This window comes from Rattus rattus, chromosome 11, assembly GCF_011064425.1.
Source record: "Rattus rattus isolate New Zealand chromosome 11, Rrattus_CSIRO_v1, whole genome shotgun sequence".
NCBI classification, from domain to species: domain Eukaryota; kingdom Metazoa; phylum Chordata; class Mammalia; order Rodentia; family Muridae; genus Rattus; species Rattus rattus.
The window spans coordinates 27,657,771-27,683,892 of NC_046164.1; the positions used below are offsets into that span (position 1 = coordinate 27,657,771).

General features: G+C 35.1%; 1 protein-coding gene across 2 annotated transcripts in view; it reads right to left on the reverse strand.

Moving 5' to 3' along the window:
* Positions 1 to 26,122, reverse strand: part of Gabrg1 (gamma-aminobutyric acid type A receptor subunit gamma1) — a 75,463-nt gene that overhangs the window by 23,676 nt on the left and 25,665 nt on the right. For both annotated transcript variants that reach the window (XM_032916472.1, XM_032916473.1), the window contains exons 2-3: positions 22,751 to 22,899; positions 9,392 to 9,459 (exon numbers count right to left, since the gene is read on the reverse strand). In XM_032916472.1, coding sequence (XP_032772363.1) covers positions 9,392 to 9,459; positions 22,751 to 22,899 — 217 coding nt within the window. The remainder of the gene's footprint in view (positions 1 to 9,391; positions 9,460 to 22,750; positions 22,900 to 26,122) is intronic.

Consider the following 26,122-nt stretch of genomic DNA (forward strand, 5'->3'; position numbering starts at 1 on the left):
AGGTTGCAGGAGGAATATTTATCATTTGGTTACTGGAATACAGAGATAAATTAGGAGGGGAAACTTGATTTTATCACAAACATATGATAGAGATTCTGAATCATCTTACTGGATGTTATCGGTGGTGTGCTACATTACCTCTGCGTTTTTAGCCAGGCAAATCTACTTCTAAACACGCTAGCACTGGACTGACTGCTCCTTGAATTATGTGAAAATGATTATTATCATTAACATAAAAGGTTATAGTATTTAACCCTTTTCTCACTTCCTGGTCAGGGCAAATATCCCTAATAAGTATTTGATATTGGTGATATTTATCTATATTTTCTCTTCATATACTCAAATGATTAACTCTTTGAAGCCCAGCACTAACTTTGCCAATGATGGAAAGTTGGCTTTTAACAGAAAATATAAACAGAGGGAAATCTAGGAACACCCGGAAAGAGAACATGGCCAATGCTATTTAGCAGAGCCAAGTCATACGTTCATGAATTCGCTTGTACTTACTGGAACAACATTAAGCCAGGCCACTGGAAGGATCCCCAGCAAAACCGAGGCTGCAGCAAGTTTATTAATAGCAATCAAGCTTTTTATAGCTTTATCAGACATAAAATTAAAAGGCAGTTGCTAGGGTCAATACTAGTTGTCATTGCCAGGATATATGAAGTTTTCAAGCTACATTGTTTACACAAGACTAATATCTATGACCAATTGTCGTGTCGAGCTTCCAGGCCTCCTTCACACTAAGGAAACACACAGAGGAAAACAAGCAGCCTGAATATTTCACTACCTGAGGCAGTGCGTATGTCTCTCTGGAACAGAAAGGCACATTGTGCCCCAGAAGCCATGGATTCTACTCTGAAGAACCTATGACGAATACCTCTCAAGCCAGCTAGCCCAGGCCAACTCCATTTCCCCTACAGATTTGGACAGGCAACTACAGCAGATAATTTATATGAAACCAGGTAGAAAATGTGGCTAGTATAAAAAACACTGTGATCTTAGGCATAATTAAATTCCGGATTCCTAAGATATCATCAAAAATGGCATTTGAGAACAATTTTCCCAGTAATAGAAATGTTCACACAACACAAATGCTATTCAGCAACATCAAGGAATGTCTGAACGCAGGGCTTTCTACCCGCGCGGCCGTAAGCTCAGCATGGATCCTTGTTTCATTATACATAATTCTAAATGTGTTCATCGCTGTTGGAGGGGTTATGGTTTCCAAGAGGTCAAATTTCCCTAAATAGAAAATATTAAAGAAAACTGAAATGTTTCTCCTCAAAACTAATCTGCGGTGAAAAGAAAGAGAGGCAGAGCGTATTTCTTGATAACTTGTCCTTCACAAAGCCTTGCAGGTGCGGCACTCCCAGGCCCCTTTAAACGGCTAATCCTTAATAAATGTCTTACTGAGATAAGAAGGTTATTGAAGTCTGTGCCATTTTATATGTAATCAAAAAATCCACTTTTGTTTACTCATTCATATTAGAGTAATTTCCAGAAAATGATCAAACTATGTTCTTGTACTTTATGTTCCCATTTAAAGGTTATTATCATCTGCATAAAAAATAAGAAAAAAAAATAGAAATGGAGTTTCTACTGACTCAGAACAAGTACAATTGCTTCTAGCAGAAACATTTTAGATAAGGAACAGTACATTTAATACTTGAGATCTGCCATGCCTTTCAAACTTTACTGTCTCCTTGAAATTTAACCAACAAAATGAATAAATGAGAAAAATGTGCTACTCTGATTTATAAGGTAGCAAGAGAAAAATTACCACTGGATATGAGTACAGAAACCAAAGTTGAATATTGTAGCTACCTTTTGGACACATCAGTTTGCAAGGAGCAAGGGGATATTTGATATTTGTTTGTTTTCAGTGTGGAAAAAAATCTTCATATAAAATGCATGATCTCCCTAGCTATTAATATAGAGCTATAACTTTATTGTGCTGTGTGTTTGATCCTGATCCTGTCTGTCTACCTTCATATAAGTATTTCCTTAAAAGACCTAGTCATCTGTTAGCAAAAGTAAAGATACAGACAGGAAGATAGATGAATAGTGAACCCCTATTATGGGAGTGTCAGTGGTAACAGCTCACAGAACCAACTGCACGTCACTCAACTATCGTAAAAACAGAAGACTGGAGAATCTCACAATAAGTAGAGAATTTGATGATTTTTTTTCCTAAAAAATTTCAAGGAGAACATGGAGGTCATGAAATGATAAAAAGAGATTCAAGAAATTCCCTTGAGTCCTGAATTCGGTTGTATCCTTTGGCTCTGGCCTAGTTTCTTTGAATATAGTTTGCAAATATCACACAGTATCATAAATATTAATTGCTAACCCATTCATCAAACAGCTTTTGATGATGTCATTATTGTGCTCCTTCTGTTTGATATGAATATATTTGAAATAAACACTTGAAAATCAATAAAGTTTGAATAAGTGTAGCCAAATGGTGAAGACTGGTAGAAATTATTTGTAGCTGGAAGTAATTTACAGTGATACAGGATACATAAGGACAGGACTGTGGAAGGTACAAGGCCCCTTGGTTAATAAGTTGATAATAAGACTCTAAATTTTAGCACATATTCAAATTTTGAAGAAGTGCATGATTCACACAACAAAGGAATGGACTGTGTATGTGTATGTGTGTGTGCGCGTGCACGCGTGTGTGTGTGTGTCAAAGCTTTTTTTAAAAAATACACAAAGTATTTTACATGTGTAAGCTTTTATCTATTTAATATCAAATTCTCAATTTTTCTGAGATACAAATATAGCCCTAAATCCATGTACTACTACAACTGGAGCTAAGAACCTAAATTCCTAATAATTCGTTTGTTAATTTTTGGTTATCAGCTTAATCATATATTTACTAACAGGTGTAAATTTCATGATAATCTGTGTGTAATTTCAAAGAGTAGAATATCCAACCTAGGAGAGCCACAGCTAAACTCTTGCTGTAGAATAGAAAATAAGAACTTCCCCAGACTTAGGGAGACTCGAGCACGACAGAAAGGCCAATACCAACTCCTGTGTCTAACCATTTAGCACCCAGATCTGCACACAACTGTCTCCATGGATTTGTGCTGATCACTTTCTGCTGAGAACGAGCAGATACATCAGATGGACAGATGACAGAGAGAGTAGATAAGCCTCTCATATAGAATTGGCTCCTGTGACCTGGGAAGTGTGACTCCTCTGACATTTGCAGAGCAGACAGACAGCTAGAGAGAGAGGATGCTGTTGCTTCCTGCTCAAGTTTAGTATTCCGGAAAAGTTGCCTTTTGAGGAACTGCTTTTGTTCTCTTATACTTTCTTGTGACTTTGGGAGGCTTACCCCCATTATAAAAGCTAGTTTACTTTTTAAAAAACTGTTCTAATATGTTAGTAAAAAAAAATCAAAAAAAAAAAACTTTTAGAAAAAGATCTGGGATTGTATTTTTGGACAAATAACTGTTAATCTTATCCAAAGCAAAATAACACAGAGACTATTCTTCAGAGTGTCATCACACTAGATTAGCTAGCTCTCTTTGGCTTTGGAATATCTAACAAAAAATATCCACTTCTCTATTTCTAGACAAGGGGGATGATTCCTTTTGGTGGGAGGGAGAATTTTATGTCATGTTTTCTAAGACTGTTCACAGTTATCTTCATGTTGTCTCATCTCATTTTTAATTCTGCTTTGTTTCATATTCATCAATTGATTGGAAAAAATAAACTAAAACTTTATGTTTATAGATTCATGATTGTATTTTCACTGCATGCTGAGGTTTACTTAAGTGATCATCAATTCTAGAAATAAATGACTAACCCTAAAGACATGTGGTATTCCTAGAAATTCCCAGAAAATGAGATCTGGAAAGCCATTAGGAATCAGATTTGAGTGTGTGAAGCATCATTTCTAAGATACAAGTGTATTCATGCTCACATTTAAATATTTCATTGCACAGATGACTAAATATAATTTTCCTCAAAGCATTCTCATTTCTAGAGTCTATATTTTTTTTTTGCAAAATAATTATTCTGCATTTTCAAGCTCAGCCTTTTCATGCTCTACTGGTTTTTTTTGCCCTAATTGTGATGCAAGGAAGTAACTTCATAAAAGCTTACAGCATTTAAGAAAAATGACCACAACTGTGCCAACTGTAGGTTCGCTATGACCGCAGCAGCTAGCGCTGTCCTCTTATCTCTTCCTTTCTGCCTCTTGTCCTTGCTCCTTTCTTTCTCATGTCCTCCCTCCCTCTCTCCCTCCCCCACTTGTTCCCTTCCTTCTTTCCTTTGTTCTTTCTCCTCTCTTTCCCACAGTTTCTCTCTCCCTAGAAGAGTTGCTGTTGATTGCATAATTAGGCTAAATCACCAGCCCATTTATTTTGCAATATAGGAAAACACTACTCCCATCAACTTTTCTTTTATAACAAACGGCACTGGCTTAAGCGGCATTAGCATCTTAAATTGATATAGATTCATACATCGATCTTAACATCTATTTACTTTTCTGCTTTCTGAAAAATAGCTTCTTGCTAAAATAGTAAAATAAATAAACAATAGAATAACAAAATAACCCAAAATATCTACTTGCTAAAAATTGTGACATCTTTTCTGAAAATTTTTCTTTTGCGTCTCTCCCAGATTTTCTATTCAAACTGAGAAGTGCTTGCACTAATTTTCATCAACTAAGCACCAATAAGTACAACAAACTGCAATAAAAATAAAGATTATGGATCAGTGTGATGGCTCATCAGGTATAAGTACTTCCTGTGTATAGCCTGAGGTCGAGCCTCAGAAGCCAAGTCATAAGTAGAAAAAGGGAACTATTTCCAGAGTTGACCTCAAGCTTCCATTTCAGTGCCAGGATGCATGTGCCCACATGCACACATACCATGAACTCAAACACTTCAGGAGTACAGAAGGTGAAGTTTACAAAACATAAAATAAATTGTTTTGTCTAAGGCAAAATAAAATTTATATTGAATTTCAGGTACTTAAACATTAATATAATTTTGATGTAATGAGTAAGTCCATGGAAAATGAGTACACCAGATCATTGAGGCATATATATATATATATATATATATATATATATATATAGTCTGCTAGTGCCATGTTAAAAATGTTTTCTATTGTTCTAAAATATGATTTGTGATTAAATTCATTTTTTGTAATTGGTTACAAAAATGTCATAACTAGTGCCTAAGTAAGGAAATTAAACTATGGTGGCAAGTTTTAATGATCATAAAAACTAAGGGAATAAACTTAAAAGTCAAAACTGAAGGTGCGTTTCTTCAAACAGAACAACCATTCACCAATTCCCAAATATCCAAATTATTTTCTCCACTCCACAGCACCTGCAGACTACTTAATCTGTTAAGAAAAAAATGAGCTTTCTTCCTGTGCCATTTTTCCTGTTCATAATTTCTCAAGTTAATTCACTTGGCATAATAACATTTCCTGTTAATATAGTAAACGAAAAGAAAATATTTTCTTTGATGTGTAAAACCTACATCTCATGTTTTTCCCCTTCTTAAATGTAGAAGTAACTGAGAAGAAGAGAAGAGAGAAAATAGAGTTGGGGAAGCAACCTAGAGAGGTTCGAAGCATTTGTATCTGTTATTCTGTCTGCCCCATTGGCCGGGTAGCCTACAGGGGCAGTCCTTTAATTGGAATACAGTCCCGCTGATCATCCAGATTGTCTCTGAATTACACACCTCATATCTGGATTTTGGGTTCTCAGCTCTGCCTCCATTAGCAAAACCAGTTAGAAATTCTAGCAAGAAGAATCTATGGGGCTTCAGAAATTGTGTTCTGTGACGACGAGAGAGGTCACTCTGGTACCTAGGATCAGAGGGATTATGATCTGAAGATGTGGGCTACCCCATGACAGGTTGTTAATGCTTACTTCTCTCCTGGCTTTCATTTCCAGTGATTCCCACTAATACCCACTGCGTGGCGTTAAACCTGCTCATCTCCTGCTCTAGTCTCTCTACATAAACAGATCTCCTTTCACTTTCTGGTTGCTTCTCTTCTTTTGCCTTCACTGGAGAAAAAAATTATTTATTTTATTTATTTACATTTCAAGTGCTGTGTCCCTTACTGAATTCTTTAACCACTGGTTGTTTTCCCCACTAGTAAGTGTGAGTTGTATGAGATCAACAAAATAAAACCATACCCGGGGGTTGGGGATTTAGTTCAGTGGTAGAGCGCTTGCCTAGGAAGCGCAAGGGCCTGGGTTCGAAAAAGGAAAAAAAAATAGAACCCTACCTGCTTCTCAAAGACAGTAAATGTGCAAGTAGGAAAGAGCTTTACTTCTATTACATTGCTCCTGTTGATATTATCTTGCTTCAGATCTGTATGTACCTGCTTTTTGTCTATATTTATGCGTTTTAGTAAGAATGTAAACAAAACTATAATGCTTCTTCATTTTACTTAGTTGTTTCCAGCCTGCATCAGTACATTCTCAAATATTTTAACATAAATTCTCAGTATAAAAAGTAAAAAACTGTTAATTGGCTGAAAACATTCATGTAGTTAATATAAAAAGCCCTAATTTTTAAAATAGGCATATGATATTTCAAAGTCGTGATCCAATCCTGAAACACAGGAAAGAAATCTGCAATTAATTGTGAAATGAAATTTTAGGTTTTATAATGTGCTACTTAATATAGCCAAGTTTCACAAAGAAGAATAACATTGTATAAGCAAACCTGGCCCCATCAAACAGTTACAACAGTGCATGAATACTTGCACTCTGGCTGCAGTGGGCGGGCAATTAGTGAGATAAGGGTGAAGCTGTGCTCTTGTCTGGTGAGCTGTGCTCATGTTTCTCTGCACTCACAGCCAAGCAATTCTGTTCATTTCATGAAATATTTGTCCTGGATTTCTTAGTTAAAATTGTCTTCTACAATGGCTTCTTATGAGCCCGTTTTGTAACTGTGGGCTTTTGATTCATTTTCTCTTTTGTTTATTTTTCTACAATAAATTCTATGTTCTGCACCATGGAGATCATTTTTATTCCCCACATATTTTAGTGTCATTAGCTTCAAAAACAACTTCATTTCATTAGCTCTTTAAGAAGGGGTTTAGATGATTCACGAAGTTCTGACTATAGTCCTGTCTCTCCCCTGAGTGTTAGCCCATAAATAAGACCATCTTTTAGGCCACTCCAACAGGGCACCACATTATCATTTCAATTTTTTGAACTACAGCCTTTTTATACTCACTTGCATTAAGGTAACTAGTATGTTAGTTATGTTATGGTTAAAATGCTGTCATTATACCCATTGGCACAGACAGCTCTGGAAGTTAGTCTTAGCCATGGAAACAACATATTCAGAAGGAGAATTTTCATTTTATTTTATCATTTCTATGGTATATATGTATGTATGTATGCATGTATGTATGTAAACATGTATGTATTGCCTGCATACATGTCTAGGCACTGCATGTGAGTTTCCCTAGAAGACGGCGTCAGATACCCGGGACGCGAGTTATGATGATTATGAGTTTCCATATAGGTTCTGGGAATCAAATGTAAGTCTTCTGGGGAGGCAATCATTATGCCGAACTGCTGACCCAGGAGGAAGAGAGAAATGAAGTATGGTATAGTATAATTTGGATGACTACACTCAAAAGTTAACGTATCTTCACAGTTTTCCTGGTAATAAATGAGATAGGCACATAAGTCACTTGTACAGCACTTGGCTAGCATGTGTGCGGGCACTGAGTTCAATTCCTTAGTAAGTACCATGTAGGAAAAGAAATTAAGGGCTATAATAAGACACAGTTTTCCTTCTGTAGTATTGAATAAAATAGTTCAAGGGAAAAAATAAGACAAATGTTAGACATCCTTGGATTGAATTGTACACTCCTCAAATTCATAATTGAATTCTATCTGTTCAGTGCCTCAGAATGTGATTGCATTTGCAAACAGGAAATGTTAATAAAAGTACTACTTGAAAAATGAAACTTTTAATCTCCGTCCTAACTCACTAGGATTTGTAATGAGAAAAGAACATTAAGATACTGAAAAGGGGGTTAGAGAGAGCTGGCACAGTGGTAGGGAACTGCTGTTCTACAGGACCAGAATTCAGTTCCCAACATCAACACCGAGATACCTACAACCATGTAGAACTTTGATTCTAGGAGCCTCTGAGGTTTTTGGCCTCCAGAATACCTGTTTTATGAGCACACATCCACAAAGGCACACAGACTGATAGACCCTGACAGTCACAAACACACACACACACACACACACACATACACATAGACATATACTTTTTAAATTTAAAATTCCTATTTTTAAGAATTACACTCATGAATACTGCATTCACATGAAAGCATATACATAATTTTATAGAGACAAATATTTAAAAGCATACTGAATGAGGCACCAGGAATAAGTAAGCACACAAAAGCATTGTTAGGATCCAAGGGGAACAAGACATGAACGATGCCCATGAAAAACTTGAGCTCCATTATGTATGCACAGGAGTCTGAGTGCTAGAGTGGGATTTTGTAGCTTCCTAGGAGCTACAAATCTTTATTCTTTAATAAATAAAAGCTATTAAAATGCTTATTCTGAATACCTTTAATCATAAAATTGCTAGCATAAACTATGTCTGTTTTGTTTGTTTTTCTACTAAGCTTTCTTAATTTTAGTCTGTTTTCTCACTGGGCTTTCTCATTTGTCTTTTGCTAGATTTCATCAGAGATTGACTCTTGATAAATTGAGTGATAATTATTTATGCACTAGAAATTGAACCCACTGTAATGAGGTGTTGCTACTTTTTCCCTAAAGAGTGTCACAGTTCCACTTGCCTGTATTTGACACAGAGTTCGTCTAGTTTGTTTTCTATAGCTGTCATAAAGACCACAGTCAAAAGCCAAACCAAACCAAACAAAACAGCTAACAAAAAACAAATCTTGAGGAAGAATGTTTTTATCTGGCTTGCTGGTCATTCTCCATCTTTGTGGAAAGCCTTGGCAGGGATTCAGGCAGGCCAAAGCCTTTTTAAAAGGAACTGAAGCATTGACCTTGGTGGATTGCTGCTTACTGGCTTGCTCTCCAGAGCCAGCTCATTCTGTTTTCTCATATGACCTAGAACCACCTGCCCAGATTGTGATACTACCTACATCAATCATTAATTAAGAAAATTCCCCAAACGTGTACTCAGGCCAACCTGATAGAGTCCTTTTTCTCTCAACTGGGGTTCTCTCTACCCAGATGAATTTACTCTGTGTCAAATTGTCAAATTAACCAAGGTAATAGTAATTTCAGTCTCAAAACAGAATTATTTCAACATCAACCGTTGTAATTCACACATTTCCTCATTCTGCTGTAAGGCACACTCATGAACCCTGTATTAAAACAGCTCTTACTCACCATGTTTATGGGATCAACAGGTCCAATGCTGTTTACATAAACATCAGTTTCAATTACTGTGGGTCTCACTGCAAATTAGCACAGAATGGTTAATGATATCAAAGATTAAGAGAAACCTTAAATTTAGTTTTGCATCATATCATTTATATATTTCAATAATAATATATCTCTTTATGAAATTAGCAACAAAAACCTGTTACAAAATCTGAAAGTAATTTTGATTTGAAATCAGTTATATGAGTATAAATCACTGAGTTGATATTTCATGGGTACCATCTAAAATATTAAAGACATCTAAAAATTATTCACCAAAAATTTTTTTTCACTGAGATAACAACTTTAAATTCAATAAAATGTTTACCAAACTTTTTCTGAGCTACTTCTAGGCCTTTAGGGTTAGACTATATTTTTATATATAATAATATATATTTCTATTTGTATATAAATAACATATATACTTAAATTTAATGAGTCTTTTGTTAGTGAGTGTATAGCAATCTTGTTTTCATAGAGTAAGGGAAAAGGTGTTGATTTCTAAGTTTTGCTGTTTTCAAAGTGCTTATCTAATCCAGGATGTCTAATTTAAAGATACAATGTGAAGTCACTAAATAAAGAGTTGAGATGATATAGAATAAGTTCTACCAATTACAGCCACCTTTGGCGCATTGCGAAACTAGCATACATGTCAAAGGAGGTAATGTAAGAAGCTGCTTCCAGACCTGAGACTCATGAGGATCTTAGCAAACATTCATTTATTCCTTACTTTATGTTTTAGTAACAGTGTTCCCTGATGTTGTTGATACTGGTTTTTACTGATCAGTACAGAGATGTTTCTACGGTCCTCATCTATTTTGCTTTGTGTGTTGCCATTAAAGCTTTCTCGGGTAGTCTCAGAGACCGCATCTGATTTTGCATATTCTATCAAAATGCACATCAATGGTCTGCATTTTAAATTGTTATAAAGTGATATGATTTATAATTAAAGCTTATGCACTACAGCTCCATATCTGATGGTGACTGAAGTCTTTTGTTCCTATTAAACCTGCCTCTAATGAGATTTACCAAAATATTTGACAATTGTTTTTCTGCCACGGAGAATATTTTTACATAGTTTCTTTAATTCTACTTGTCATCTCCATAATAAAACATGCAAAGGACCATTTTGTTTTGGTTCATTGGATTTTAGTTGAGCAAACACAAAACATATTGACATGGTAGACATGAGAGGATAAGAGTTGCAAGAGACAGATGCAGATACTTAACAGCCAACCATTGATCTGAGGTCAGGACCCCTGTGGAAGAGTTTGGGGAAGGACTGAAGGAGCTGAAGGGTGTGGCAACCCCATGAGAAGATCAACTGTCAACTAACCAGGACACCTGGGAGCTCCCAGAGACTAAGCCACCAACCAAAGAGCATACACGGGCTGTTCTGTGGCCCCTGGCACATGTGTAGCAGAGGACTGCTTTGTCTGGCCTCAGTGGGAGAAGATGCACCTAATTCTATAGAGATTTGATGCCCTAGGAAAGAGGGGAAGAAAAGGGGAGACCATCTCTGAGGCAAAGAGGGGAGGCAAGGGGATGAAGAATTCTGAGACTGGGGGGACAGAGATGGCAAACAACATTTGGGATATAAATAAATAATACAATTAATTAAAAAAACATAAAAAACAGTTGCAAGAAGACGATCTATCATGTTTTCCAGAGAACTGGATACAGGAAATGAGTGAGGAGAAAAGTCACCTTGTAGGGATATTTGCCTGTAATCACAGCATGGCTGGAACCGTGGGGTTCAGTTCACTGTTCCAACATTGTGAGCCTTGAATGCTTTGCCTTTCTAACCAGATAAACATTACTTGTGTTCCAGGGTTGTGTTAGTCTTCACTGAATTCTCTTGCTCTTTTGCACAGGGCTGAATCTGTCAGTTTCAATGTTTATCAAGTTATTATTTACTGGTCTACCTAACAAAACCCACAAGCTACAAATTTTCAATAGAAATTCATAGGCATTTTTTTGTAAAACAGTGTTCACAAAGACATGGCAATGATAAGCATCTGCAGGTGGGGGGTCACTCATTCTCTACAAACATTTGTTTATGTGTTCCCTCTGACAAGAACTGTTGACTATTATACTCATTTACCTAACCAGAAATATAAATAAATTATTTCAAAGAATCTTAAAAGAAAGTTGAGTTTCCAGACTAGCATAGCATAAGAAAATGTAATTTAAATAGTTAGCCTCAAGTAGCTGTCTTAAATAAAAATAGGTCACATGATTTAGAGGTTTGGAATCTATATGAGACTGATGACATCTAAGATGAGTGCCTTTAATTGTCATTTATTTCTGCTAACTATTTACTGGTGGCAATAAATAGATAATTAAGCTAATTATAGCTACGATTTAAAGGATAACTTTTATGCAGCCAATTAACAACACTACAAGAGGTTCCTTAGTTGAATTTGTTAAGTATATTTATTGCCATTCTAAGTAATTACAACTGATCTAAACACACAACTCTTTCATAATCGGATTTTTCATTTATACTCATAAATCAAATATTTGGGGTTTTTGTATTTAATGCACAACACTTACTGCCTACAGTAAAAACAAATGAGAATAGGGTATTTATTTTGAAAGACGTGTTGATCACATTAAAATGTAGGAACTTCTACATATTAATCAATTATGCTGACTCCATAATAGCTATACTTCTGAACTAATTATCAGATAAAATTGTGTATGTTAGTCAAATATTAACTCTGGTGTTTGGGCACAGGCTACATGACATTCAGTTACTGGGAGGGTTGCTGACAAACATCAAAAAGCAAGGCCACTGAGGCCCCCACGGTGGAGGGAACATCACCAGTTCAAGGCAAAATAATGCTGCTGACATAGATATTTCGTGTCTTATTTTAATATTTTCTTAATTGGTAAATTGCTGGTTTATTGTATAAAGAAACTAAATTTGGATAAGAAATATGCAATATATTATTCTGAACTGTGTTTTTGTAAGACCAGAAAAGGGGAACGATACTATGATGAAAATATTACTAAAATGAGATACCAGTCTCTGTGTTTGTTTATAGAATATGAGCAATTTTTGCTTTTTACTCTTTGTGTTCAGTGGTGACAATAATGCTTCATTAACAATCATGAAATACATTTTTTCTAAAGATGGTTTATTTTCCTACATCATTTGGTAACTGCCGGCTGGTACTTAGTTAAGGTCTTTTAAACTGTAGCCCTGCACAAGATAAGGGAAAATGGATGTGAAAATTGTGGAAAATGTTTCAGATTAATTTTAAAACTAAGCTTAATGATTATGAGGCACAAAATACAGAATTAAAGAAAAGTCACAAGGATCTGTAAGTTCCCTATCACAGTGACTCACTGTCCTTATGACTGACTTATACCGCAAGTATTGTTCACAGGTAAAATTACTCAAAATCAAATGTTTTTAAAAGTTGAGGTTACCTCTCTTGGGCATATACCCAAAAGATGCTCCAAAATGCAACAAAGACACGTGCTCCACTATGTTCACAGCAGCCTTATTTATAATAGCCAGAGGCTGGAAAGAACCCAGATGTCCTTCAACAGAGGAATGGATTTAAACAATGTGGTACATCTACACAATGGAGTATTACTCAGCTATCAAGAACAATGACTTCATGTAATTCATAGGCAAATGGAATGAACCAGAAAATATCTTGCTGAGTGAGGTTACTCAATCACAGAAAAACAAACTTGGTATGCACTCATTGATAAGTGTATATTAGCCAAAAAGCTCAAATTACAAAAGATGCAATCCACAGACCACAGGAAGCTCAAGAAGAAGGATGACCAAAATGCAGATGCTCCCACTCCTTCTAAAAAGGGTGAAAAATATTCATAGGAGGGGATGTGGAAACAAAGTTCAGAGCAGCAACTCAAGGAATGGCCATTCAGACTGACACACATGTGGCCCATATATATACAGCCACCAAAACTAGATAAGATTGATGAAGCTAAAAAATGCATGCAGGAAGGGACTGGATTTAAATCTCTCCTGAGAGACACATCCAGAGCATGTCCAATACAGAGGTCAATGCTAGCAGCAAACCACTGAACTGAGAATAGGACACCCTTGCAGGGAATTAGAGGAAGGACTGAAAGAGCTGAAGGAGCTTGCAACCCCATAAAACAACAATGCCAACCAACTGGAGCTTCCAGGGACTAAACCACTACCCAAAGACTATACATGGACTGACCCAGGGCTCCAACTGCATATATAGCAGAGAATAGCCTTTGTGGGGGGCACCAGTGGAAGGGGAAGCCCTTGGTCCTGCCAAGGTTGGACCCCAGTGCAGGGGAATATAAAGGTAAGGGGGATGTATAGGGGGAATATTCATATGGGGGAGGGTGAGGAGAGGGAATGGGGGCTTATGGACAGGAATCTGGGAAGAGGAATAACTTTTGAAATATAAGTAAAGAAATGTATAATAAAAAATTAAAAAAAATATTTGAGTATCTTCTTGACATCATGTTATGCAAAATGGGACAACAGCAACATTTCTATGATATTTAGAAAGGAAAACACATTTCAGATCAATATGAGAGAAAAACATTTTAGAGAGAAATGCCATTTGGCCTCATGAAGTGATTTCTTAAGAGTCAGCACAGATTATGTTTAATTCATCCCTACACACATCTATCTTCATTGAAACAGTCTAACGACAAACAAGAGACCCATACACTAACAAGAAACTGAGAATGGCCTGCATTAGTTCTGTAAAGTTCCTTTCTGAGCTGTGGATTTAAATATTCCTCACCGGTTTGTTACAAATTTTATTTATTTTGGAGATTATAATATAATGAAATTTCTCCTTTCCAATTCTTTCTTCTAAACCTTTTATCTACCCAGCACTCTTCAAATTCATGAATTCTTTTTCTCACTTATAATTATCACATGCATGAATGTATATATGTATATCCCTAAATATATCTGCTCTGTCACTATTGCTTCTATGTATGTTTTCAGAGATCACCATGTGGCAGTGAACATCCATTTTGAGTGCTCTCCTTGTGAATGACCATGTCTCCTGCTCCATGCTTTCCTCAGTTGTCTATGTTTCTTTGCATAGGATCAGAGCCTCACAGACCTTGCAACATCTATTTTGGCATGTTCATGCTGGGCTCCCATTTCGGATAAATATACTCCTATAAATATACACCAAGACAGTAAAAGACATCCAAGGAGGAATAAATACACAAAAAGAACAGAGTTTCAGGTTAACTTGACCATCTACGTAAGAGAATGAAAATAAATTAAAAATTAAAAGGGAACTTCAGGATGTCTTTTCTCCACAGAGGGTTCTGATCATGAATTCTTGGAAGCACTTTTCCCATCCCTTTCAGAATGTTTCAGGAGAATGTCAATCTTTTTAATAATGTTCACTTGAACATTTATTTTATTTTATAATAATTCTGCTTTCATCTGTATGTATCTTCTTTTATTAAGGCAGTTTGTCTAAATCAAACCTATAATAAATGGAGGACATTTTTACAGACTTTTCCCATTGTCACAAAATAGTCTTTAAAGCATTTAAACTATATAATTGATTGAGACATTTTACATAACAAATGTTTTGAAACTATGTTTATGAATTATATTTCATATTGAAACCAAAAATATTGTTGTTTGCAAATGATACAAACCCAATTCCATGCAAACAGCCACATTGACTAAGGAGTTTTCACAACTCTTGTTTTCACATTTTCATATTCCTTCCAAAATTTTAATTTTAATTACCAAATCATGGTCAGAGTTTTATGATTTTTTTCAAATTTCTTTATGGATTCAAATATCTGAAAATTACTTCTCCAAGGAACTATTTTAGCCACATTGCTCAGTTAGGAGAGCCAGTGTTCAAATTTTGCTGGAATGTCTAACTCTGGTTTATTTAACAAGATTTTGCCCATTTACTGAATTGAGTCAGGGACCATAATTTTTGAGATACTTTTTGCAGAATTTAATCATTTATTACTAATTTGGTAAATTCACAAATAGAGACAAAAAAGATATTTGTTATTTCACTGAATCCTTAAGCTGTAAGCACATTACCAAAGGAATCAGAAATGGGACTTGTATAATCAATATCAATATATTAGTGTTATAGTTATGATTCTGATGTTTGTATAGATATATAGAAACTAAAAATAAATGTAAAGATATGGTGATAACCTCACTTCTATATGAAATACTTTGGATGTTAGTTTACACAATAATGCAGAGATGAGGAAAAACCTGGGGAAACAGGTGTTTTAAAATGCAAGCAATGTGAAGACAGTGATAGCCTTAAGAGAGCTCATAGGAATTACTGAAGAATCCCTGTAATATTAAAGATATTGAATTGTGATTGAACATCCTTCAACAAAGAAAACTTCAGGTCCATCAAGCCACTTGTGCTATTTCACTAAGTTAGAGAAAAATATGAATAAGTGCTGTGAGGTAGCCGGGATTTATCTGCAGCAAGGGAAATAACTTGGAGTAGAGTTGGGCATCCTGCATGAAAAGTCCTCAGGCACTTGTGTGCCAAAGTTATCTGACAAAGTGACTATAACAAGCTACTAGGCTTTTATGATAATGTGCAAACGTTTTCAGTTACTTCAGGGGTCTCTGTTAAACCAAGGAATCAGGTTCTGAATACAAGTCTTAGACCCAGACAGCGTACATCACTCTTGTTCAGTAGAAATAAATGGTCAGTGATAAGAATATTTCTAAAACACTTCTCGACTATTAGAACTAGCCGATATTCACTTAATTTCCCATATGTCAGAGAAGAAATTAAAGAAGACTAAACTGTGTGGCCAAAGTAGCACTTAATGTAATGTGTATAGCTCTCCCCAAGGTTCCAACATTTCCAACAAAATGGGAGATGAAGTCATGCAGGAAGAAAAGAAAGCATTTATGCTCAAATTCCAAAATGGCTTTCTGGGGATAGACAGAATCAGAAAAAGACAGGGAAAGGGGAAAGAGGTGAGATGGGGGTGCAGAATTGAAATCAGACTCTCTTAGAAATACCCCAAACATTGCCTCATCCTCTGTGCGGCTTTTCTTCTGTTAACAGAATAAAATGAGGTTTGTGAGAGAAGGAAATCCGTAACAAGCTTCAGAATGATGTGAAAATCCCATTAACAAGAACTTGTGTCATCAATCTGAAGGTACTTAAGAACGTGTTTTGAGACTAGAACAAATGGTAAGAAAAAAGAAATCTATGACTAAGTGTGTTATAAAAGAACATTCTTCAAAACAAGGTGTTTCTGGGCAGAGCACAATGTCAAAAGTGAAAATAGAAACATGCTTTAAAAATTGAATGGGGAAAGAGAAAAATAGCAAAAGGAGAATTATATGTTTCTACAAAGGAACAGAATCCAATAATATGAATGGCATTTAATCCTTGTCTAATACAAAAGAAACATCGCCATCACAGCCACTAAAACCATTAATACTGTGTATACAGCCACATGAGATTGATTCAATGGATTGAAGCTATGGTAAAATATCTACAAATCACAAGATAATTAGACAAAAGGATTATTTCAAAAATGATTTAAAGTCATAATAATGCAACATGGGGAAAAAACATTACAAACAGTAAGCTGTAGAGACCTCAAAGGAATATACTCAGAGTAGCCTGCATTCAAGCAAGAATTCTAGAAAGAACTATAATCACTTTGGATCAAAATTTCAAGGAAACTCAGTTGGTAAGGTAAGCCTGAGGCACAGTCCCTGTCCAGTTGCTTGTATTTAAAGATGGAATCACAGGATGACCACTAGTGAATACTTTAAAAATTTAGTAATAGAGCACAATCATTACAGAGGTAAATACATGATAAATACAAGGTAAGCAAGTGTGAGGAACTTATTGATAATTAAGTTAGCGAAGAAATCATTGCGTTGGAATACAAGTAAGAATGGAATCATGTGAAACAAACAAACAAACAAACAAATAAACAAATGGGTCTTCCTGGCATTAAAAGCAGAAAAACAGATTCTTTAGAACAATTAAGTGTTTGGGGGAAAGCTAGCTAAACAGAATGATTCTTGGGTATATATTATAAAACTGTTCTTTTGAAATATTAAAAAAACAATTCAAAGGACACCATCACAGAAAGAACAACTTAAAATCAAAGAAGTTTCAAGGGATAGAGTATTGAACTGTCATCACACTTTTCCAAATGGAAAAGCGATCATGCCTGAGGCAGAATCTGCTATTAAGGGGAACTCAGTAAAAGAGCAGACCCAGGCTTTTGCATCTGTATTTTATACACTAAAGATCAAGTCAACAGAAAAGGCTTCCCACTCAGAAATGATGTGAGGAAAATCTACCCACAGAGAGAATGACTCAAAGTATCAAAAATGACAAGAAAGATTATTGATTAAAAGGATAAAAGCTTAAGTTTAACAATGCAGAAATAGGATAAGATATTGGACCCAAATGAAGTGAATTGAAAATACTGTTTTCTGTGAGATAGCAGAACATATGAAGACAAGTAGACTACTAGTGAGTATTATTAAATGGGATTGCATATTAACTGATGAAGCAGGGGGTTAATTATCTACATATGCTATGAGAGCATCGTCTGAAAATTCATAAAATGATGACTAAAATAAAATTATGAAATAGCGGCATACATAATGAGGATTTATAAATAAATGTTCCTTGGTATGATGGTTGAAAGAAACATTGCTTATAATATTAGTAAATACCTCAGACTAGATGCAGTACACGTAAGAAAAAGCACATGGGAAATATTTTAATTACTCTTAGAAATCACAAACTGAGTTTCTCTTGGGAAATTCAATCTTATCAAGATGTCAGGTTTTTCAAGCAACTTTACAAATGCATTACAATTTCCATAAAAATAACAAAAATTTTAGGACCAATATATGGGTAGTAAAGTTGATGTATTCAAACACACAGGCATGTCAGCTCAGGTAACTCTAAAAGTCAAAGATAATATAGAATCATGAGGTGATTGTAGCTTTAAAATATATTATATATTAGCAGTGTAATAGTTTTGAATACATCTGAGGCTCAGATATCAAATTCTAAACGTCATTCCAAAAGCCTAATAAAAGTACAAAAGATCTCAATGTCCTTAGAGGATGAGTGAATTCTATTTCAGGTCAAGATAAGCTAGAATAATTACTGTATTACAAACTATATATTATAAACTATAATAATATAGTATTTCTAGTATGCAAAGTATGCTGGAAAATGAAAAATATATGCTTAAAATACCATGTATAATAAGAAAATAACTCAAGTAATAAATAAAATAATTTATGATACTGAGTCAACAGAATAAAAGAATCCATAAAAAATGAAAAAAAAATTTGGAAAATATAGATAGATTTAGAATTTATACCGAATCCAGGAATTAATTAAAAATGTGTGAGTAAACTGCATATGAAGCATAAAATACATAGAGATACATTAAGTTCTAAAATCATATATACTTATGAGGGCTAAGGATGAGGATATATTGTAGAGACATGAGAATCTTGCCCTAGCATTGGAAAAAGAAGCTATTAGAGATAAGGAGCCCAGGGCTAGAATGAATGCTGCGATATTTGTATTTAAGCCAAAACTACAGAACAAAACTGTGCCTCATCATGCATGTATAAAAGAAATATCTATGAGTATTGATGCCTAGGAATGTGTGTAGAAAACATGTAATTTTCTATCATAGTCCACAAAGAGGATAAAAACTGACACAGTAGTAATGAATACACCTAGGGCTTAGATTTAAATTCTAAATGTCACTCCAAAAACCAAATAAAAGTACTAGAGAACTCGATGCTCTTGGAGGATGAGTGAATTGTAGTTCTAGGTCAAGATGAGCTGGAATGTCTGATGAGATGAAGAGAAATCATGAGCTTATAAAACAATAGGGACACTTACAAAAGCAAAGAGGACAAATTATAAAAGGCTCCTCTAGCTGAACACTTCACACTGTACAACACAATAAATAATAACAATGACGGATTATGAAGCATAAAACAAAATAATTGCTCACGGTCTTTGTTGATGATGGTAATCATAGGTTAGTAATACCAAGAGAAAGAAAGAGCCACTGTACCTTTTGATAGAATCACAGTCGATGTGCACAGAATAAATAATGGAAATATTGAGTCTGTTTGGAAAACGGGACAGTAACAAATGTCACAGGCATGACTCACTGATGATTCAAGAATCGTGGACAAGACTGTGCTGGAAAGTTTTGCAGTTTCACGGTATCACTTTTAAAATAAATTAATCAGTAAAGAGGAACATAGAACCTTTGAAGTAGAGACAAATGAAAGTTTGATACTTAAGTATATTAACAATGTTCATATCACAAGCAATAAGTTGGACTGGGATGGAGCAGCACGAGCACCGTGTCTTCCTGATGCAGTGCACTGAAAGGGATCAAATCACTGCTCTGGGACTCTAGGCAAAACGGTTAGCACGACTGTAACAAAACTATTAGGCAAATTCACACTTAAAGACACTTAAATGGCCAGTACTCTTTGCCTCTTTCTTTAAGTTAAAATATAATGACCTAGTTTTCCATTGTCTCTTTCTTCCTTTGAATCTCTCCTCTGTACTCCACCTTGTTCCCGGTTGCAATCGTCAATGGGATGCCTCCATTAAGCCCCTCCCCTCAGGGCTCAGAGCACTCGTCTGCAGAGGCAGTGGTGAAGCCAGAGTGGATGGAGTACACCAAAGAGCCCAAGGCCTTCGAGACACAGCAGAGCTGGCCCAAATATGAACTCAGAAACAGACTACAGCAACATGAACAGGGCCGGAATGGTCTGAAGCAAATGAGTTCCTAGAGCTGAAAGAAATTGGGTCCTGGAGCTGAAGCAAATGCGGTCTTATTGCTGAAGCAAGAAGGGGATACAGGGTCTCATCCATAACCGACAGGCTGTCTGTGACTGATACCTACTGCAAACGAACAAAGGCAACCAACAAATAAATACATAAATAAATGTATGTGTGTATTTATGTATGTACATATGTATGCATATGTGTATGTGTGCATGTTGGGCTTCTTTTAATTTCTTAATTTTTTTACAGATCTTTGAATAAATAATTTGGCTTACAGTTTGAGATTTTTTTTGTGATTCCTGTGTGCACAAATATGTGTGTGCACGCGTGCACATGCATGCGTGTGTATGAGTGTGTGTATGTGTGTGTGTGTGTGTGTGTGTGTGTGTGTGTGTGTATGTGTGTGTGTGTCTGTCTGTCTGTGATTTTAGGGCTGACTGCTTGATTCTGATTAACCAAAAAAGACTGTTTCTTTTTCTCTATTAATTTACTTAGGTAATATAAATACAAATACTGCAGAATGTCAAAGAGGCATAAGGTTAGAAGATCTGATAGAGTAAATAGATTAAATAGTAGCCTTATGTCAATGTTTTTGTATTAATTTCTCTTAAATTGAGCTTTGAATGTTAACATTGCAGATTATTGAGTCTACATACAGATTTTATTGATTCAACGTTAATGTATTATTTAAACAAACTAGGAAAAGAGATATGTATAAGTACTAAAGTAATAAATCCAATATTTTACAGCAGCAAAATGGTCCTGCAATTATTCACCACAGAAAATTGGCAAATAAATGACTGGACCTGATATAAAAATAAAATTGAAAACCTTATTCAAGTTTTTTCATAAATGAAGAAGCAGATTGTTAATAAGATGAATGAAAAATGAAAACACTAGTGTCCCAGGAACATTAAAAATATAAAAATAGAAAATAAAATTTTTTAAGATGAATAATTTAAAAATATAGCATATTAATTGTAATGGTTACAATCAAAACTTGCACAGACATTTTAACTTTAAATGTAATCTAATAAAACTTTTACATATTGCAGATATTGTCCACATATACGATTCTATTCGATCATAAATCTCATAAGGTATTTTTTAAATATTTAAGAAAGTATGTACATTCATGTCAGATTTCCAGAGAATGAAAGAGATGTAAAGTGTAACTCATTAGTCCATGTCATTAAAAACATTTTTAAAAACACAGAGACAATACAAAGATCAACGTGGTCAATCAGTCTCCTACACAGACACAGGTATAATCTTATTAAATGAGTTATGAGCTGTGTGCGCTTTACACTGGGGTAAACATGCGAATAGATGAAAGAATGGAGAAGTTGCACCCTAAATTATGTATATTTATATATATAATTTATATTTAATGTATATTTACATACAGACATATATTTATGTATACATATATGTTTGTATGTATGCATATGAATATATATTCATTTAAATGTGGCTAAGGTTTTCAAATGATTAAAATTTGCTTGTAGAAAATACGGATAAAATACACTCTTTATATCAGAAAATATTTCAAGGTTTAGGGGAATAAAACCCCTTGCAATATAAAAGGAGAGTGTAGTAAGCAGTCTCAAAGCTGTCAGCATTCTTATTACGAGTGAAATGTGACTTCGACCTCTGGGATCAGAAACAAACCAAAACTATTGTATACTGCATTCAAGTCCTGCCATGGGACTTCTTAATGAAATTAAAGAAGTAAAGTGGTCATCATTGTGAAGATAATCGCATCCTTATATTATTAAAACAAATGCAGAGTTATTGTACAATAGATAATGGTTAATCAGCTTTGAGTATGTACACCAAATTGATTTTATTCACGCAGACTGAATGTACATTCTGGGAAAATTCAATTACTGTTCTTAAAATACTGTTCAAAGATATCTATTATATTTAAGAATATGTCTTATAATAGTTTCAAGGAAAAATAATACACCATTAAGTATAATAAGCTTGGGAAGGTTTTGCACCTGTATGGATTTTGTTGCTAACTGTAATTTTAAGACAATTTCAATTAAAGTTTTTGTAGATTTTTTTTTATTTGATTTTGCTTTGCAGCTAATGCGAGGACCTTCTGTTAAATGATGCAGACATAGTTGCCAGGGCGTTAGAGAGACAATGTTGAACAGAGTTGATTTCTTCAGTCACTTTGCCATCACTTCTTATAGTTCTTTGCCAGAAATTTAGAAGTATCAATTATTTTTCAGCACCATCACTTTTATGATTCTCCTTAGTCTTTCCAAAGTGCTTAATCAAAACTCCTTGCTAACACCTTTTATAGTACAAGTTGACACACAACCACATTAAAAGTGTTTTGTTTCCCGTTTCCTCTCAGACCAGGAACTCCTCAAAGACTGTGACCACAGCGTCTAACAACTGTCAACCATAACAGAAACATCTATTGGATCTGAGATAATGACTAAATTACCACCAGTGAAGCCATCAAGATCTGAGACTGATACTTCAGACTTACCGCCTATGTCTGGACGAAGTTTGTTATCATAGCCTTGAAGTAAAGAGTTGAGAATCTGTGTGATATCTCCTTCATGAATTTTAGGTGCCAAGACCCATGTTTTGTTCATAGTTAAATCTTCATCATCTTCATCATCTGCTTTATCAATGCTAAATGATTCAAAGAGAACGTTTTGCAGAAAAAGTTTTATCAAAATGTTTATTTATAAATATGTAAGTTACTTCAAAATTGTAACTTATATGGCAGTATGAATACAGGGTGAACATATATATTAGTTTAAACTGTAGTAACTTATGAGCTAATACTAAAATAAGAAATACATTAAAAATAATACACATTAAACATGCTAAAGCAAATATTGAATTTGTCTTTAAACTGCTCATAACATAAACAGATTATTCAATAAAATATGAATGTTGCTCCCTAGACTTATTCAGGATTTAATACCCAAAACATATGTGGTGACCTGGTAATGAATAATCATAAGGAAATGTATAATAATCTAGCAAATTTTTAATACATGTGTGTATTACAAGAATCAAGAAAGCATATAAAGAAACGTTTTCCTAAACAAGGAGTAAAAGTTTGTATTTCTAATCCTTTCATTAAAGACCACCAAACTAAAAACTAGACAAGACAGAATTAGAGCTAGAAAAAGAATTAGCTTTATATCCTTTGTCCTAACTCAGGCCCATGATCTACATTCTGTCCTTACTCATCTCCATACATTTAACATTTCCTCTTCGCATTTCTATAGTGTACTCTTTTCTGCACTGTTGTCCTGTACTCATATGTGCATTTGCTTACATCTATACATACAAACACAGATACATTTATAATAAGCATAAGAATTCAATTTGTTGCCAAATAGTGGTAGAGATATTCAAGTTAGACAAGTGTAGATGTGGTTATACTACTTATACATAGATAAAAATAGAAAATAGAAATAATGGATTTCTTTATTACATGAAGCTTAACCGACCCATTCTAGTCTGATGGAACTTACTCTAGACTTGGCAGCAGACTCTATTTTATTAAGCCTTTAGTTATTCAGTGAACAAGGTCCAATACCTAACCTAACATTGCAAAACTCCAGGAACTGTGCTCTTCTAAATCACTTACATCAGTCTTATCTTAGTATATTTATATCATTATGCACTATTACTAGATATCTATTGCTATGGACATAAATTATTAGTAAATACACACTAGTTTTTGTAAATTTAATGTGTGTGCATCCATAGGTAAAACTTTGACTTCCAGCCTGTGGAACCACTGAAAAGTAATAATATCTTTGAAGGTAGATTGTAATGTTAATACATAATGTATTACATATTACTTAATGTAATACATAATTGGGATATGCTTTTGAAAGGCATTGTGGACAATCATTCTCTTTGTCTCCCTATCATCTTGCTTCCAGATTTCCAAGAGGAAAGCGAGTGTCTAATATTGCTTTTTTTCTCTGTGTCATGTGGCTTTACTAACCCAACTTAATGGATAACAATTACTTGGTGAACCCTCCAAAATCATGGACCAAGATGAAACTGTTATCCACATGCATTGATTTTATCTGTTATTTTTTAACAGTACAAAATGTTGAGCAATGCACCATTAATTTAAACAACAAAGGGAAGATTACTTTTAAAGAATTTGGTTTCCTAAATCCTCTCTGCAGTGATTCTGATATTTTGAGCTAAGAGCTGGTTGTGTTTAGTTTCTTTTCAATGTGTGTCTGTTCTTTTCTATTCCGGCATACTTCTCAGCCCAATAGCATCTAGCTTGGTCTGTTCTTCCTGCAAGAGAATTATATAAACCTTGGCCTCATGAACTAATATTTGACTCTTTGCATGGATTTGAAAAGTAAATTATCAATCATATCTAAGCAGAAGTCTAATGTCATATAAATTTCCCATGGAATATAACTAGTTGTATAAAAGGTCAGTTGGTCTCTTCAGTCCAAGAATGAAGGTGGCATGGACAAGCCATAACAGAATTATAGTGGTCAAGTAGCCCAGGCTTTTAAGTTACAAGGTTTTCAGATCAGTTTGCAACCAACACACTTTAACCTGGCTTTTTCCTACTTATATAGTCACCGTGGTCTTTTTGGTTTTCATTCCTATCTATCTTAGGAAACAAGAAGACATATACTTGTGACTCTTGCCTCTGATTGTTTTCTCCAACTTTTATCAGTTTCTCTCACCAAGGCCACATCCTGTACGCAGGAAGACATAGTCTAATCTTTGCCTTTCAGTTCATCCTACTTCAATGATAAAAGAATTATAATGGAATGTACTTTTTTTACATCCTTAGGAAATCTCCACTGTAGAGTCACAAGGTAATTGACAGAGCATAGTTCTATGCTTCTGTCATATTATTGGTATTCTAGTACATTATCAAAGGGGGAACAGCACCTGAGAGATTAGTTCTTTGACTCTGATCTGTTGGTGGATATGAGAGTCTGACAGTTGCACTGCTCAGCAAAGATAATGAAATACTGCTTTCCTAGTTGGAACATTTACAAATGAAAACGAAGGCTTTCCCCTACACTTCAAATAAAGCAATGGTTATTACAAATAATAAAAAGATAAACTTCCATGAATAGTTATTAGAATTTTACACAAGTACTTTATTCCTTCAGTTGTCTTTTATGTATTTTGCAAATTATCCTCATATAATATATTATTTTCTGAGATACATCTCATTTTGTTTCTCTAAAATAAGTAAGTATATACTTAGGTAAACTAAGACATTGAAAGCACTGAAATTCTAAGAATTCAGACTGGTGAGACATCTTGCAATCTTATTGTAAATTGTTTAACTTCTAGTAGCTGAGACACTGTTAATAAGCTATGTTTGAAACTCCCTTTCATCTCTCAATTCATGATATATAGCATTAAATGTTTGGCATGTGTGGAAGAGACACTGAACATATAAGAATGTGACCTTCTCCTCTGGGCTCCCGTGGGAGAGGGCCCAGGTGAGGCAGGAGCCCTGCCTGAGACACCGCCGGAACCTGAAGGAAACAGACCGGATAAACAGTTCTCTGCACCCAAATCCCGTGGGAGGGAGAGCTAAACCTTCAGAGAGGCAGACACGCCTGCGAAACCAGAAGAGACTGCTCTCACACATTTGCTGATTCCAGAGGAAACACGGAGGCCATCTGGAACCCTGGTGCACGGAGGCTCCGGAAGAGGCGGGCGCAGATCTTCCCGGTCGCTGCCACACCGGAGAGCCGTGGGCAGAACCCCATGAGCGAACTTGAGCCTCGGGACCACAGGTAAGACTAACTTATCTGCTGCAAGTGACTTGCAGGGTGGAATCGAGACAACAGAGGCAGAATCCCTCTAGGACCAGGCATGTCTTGTTCTA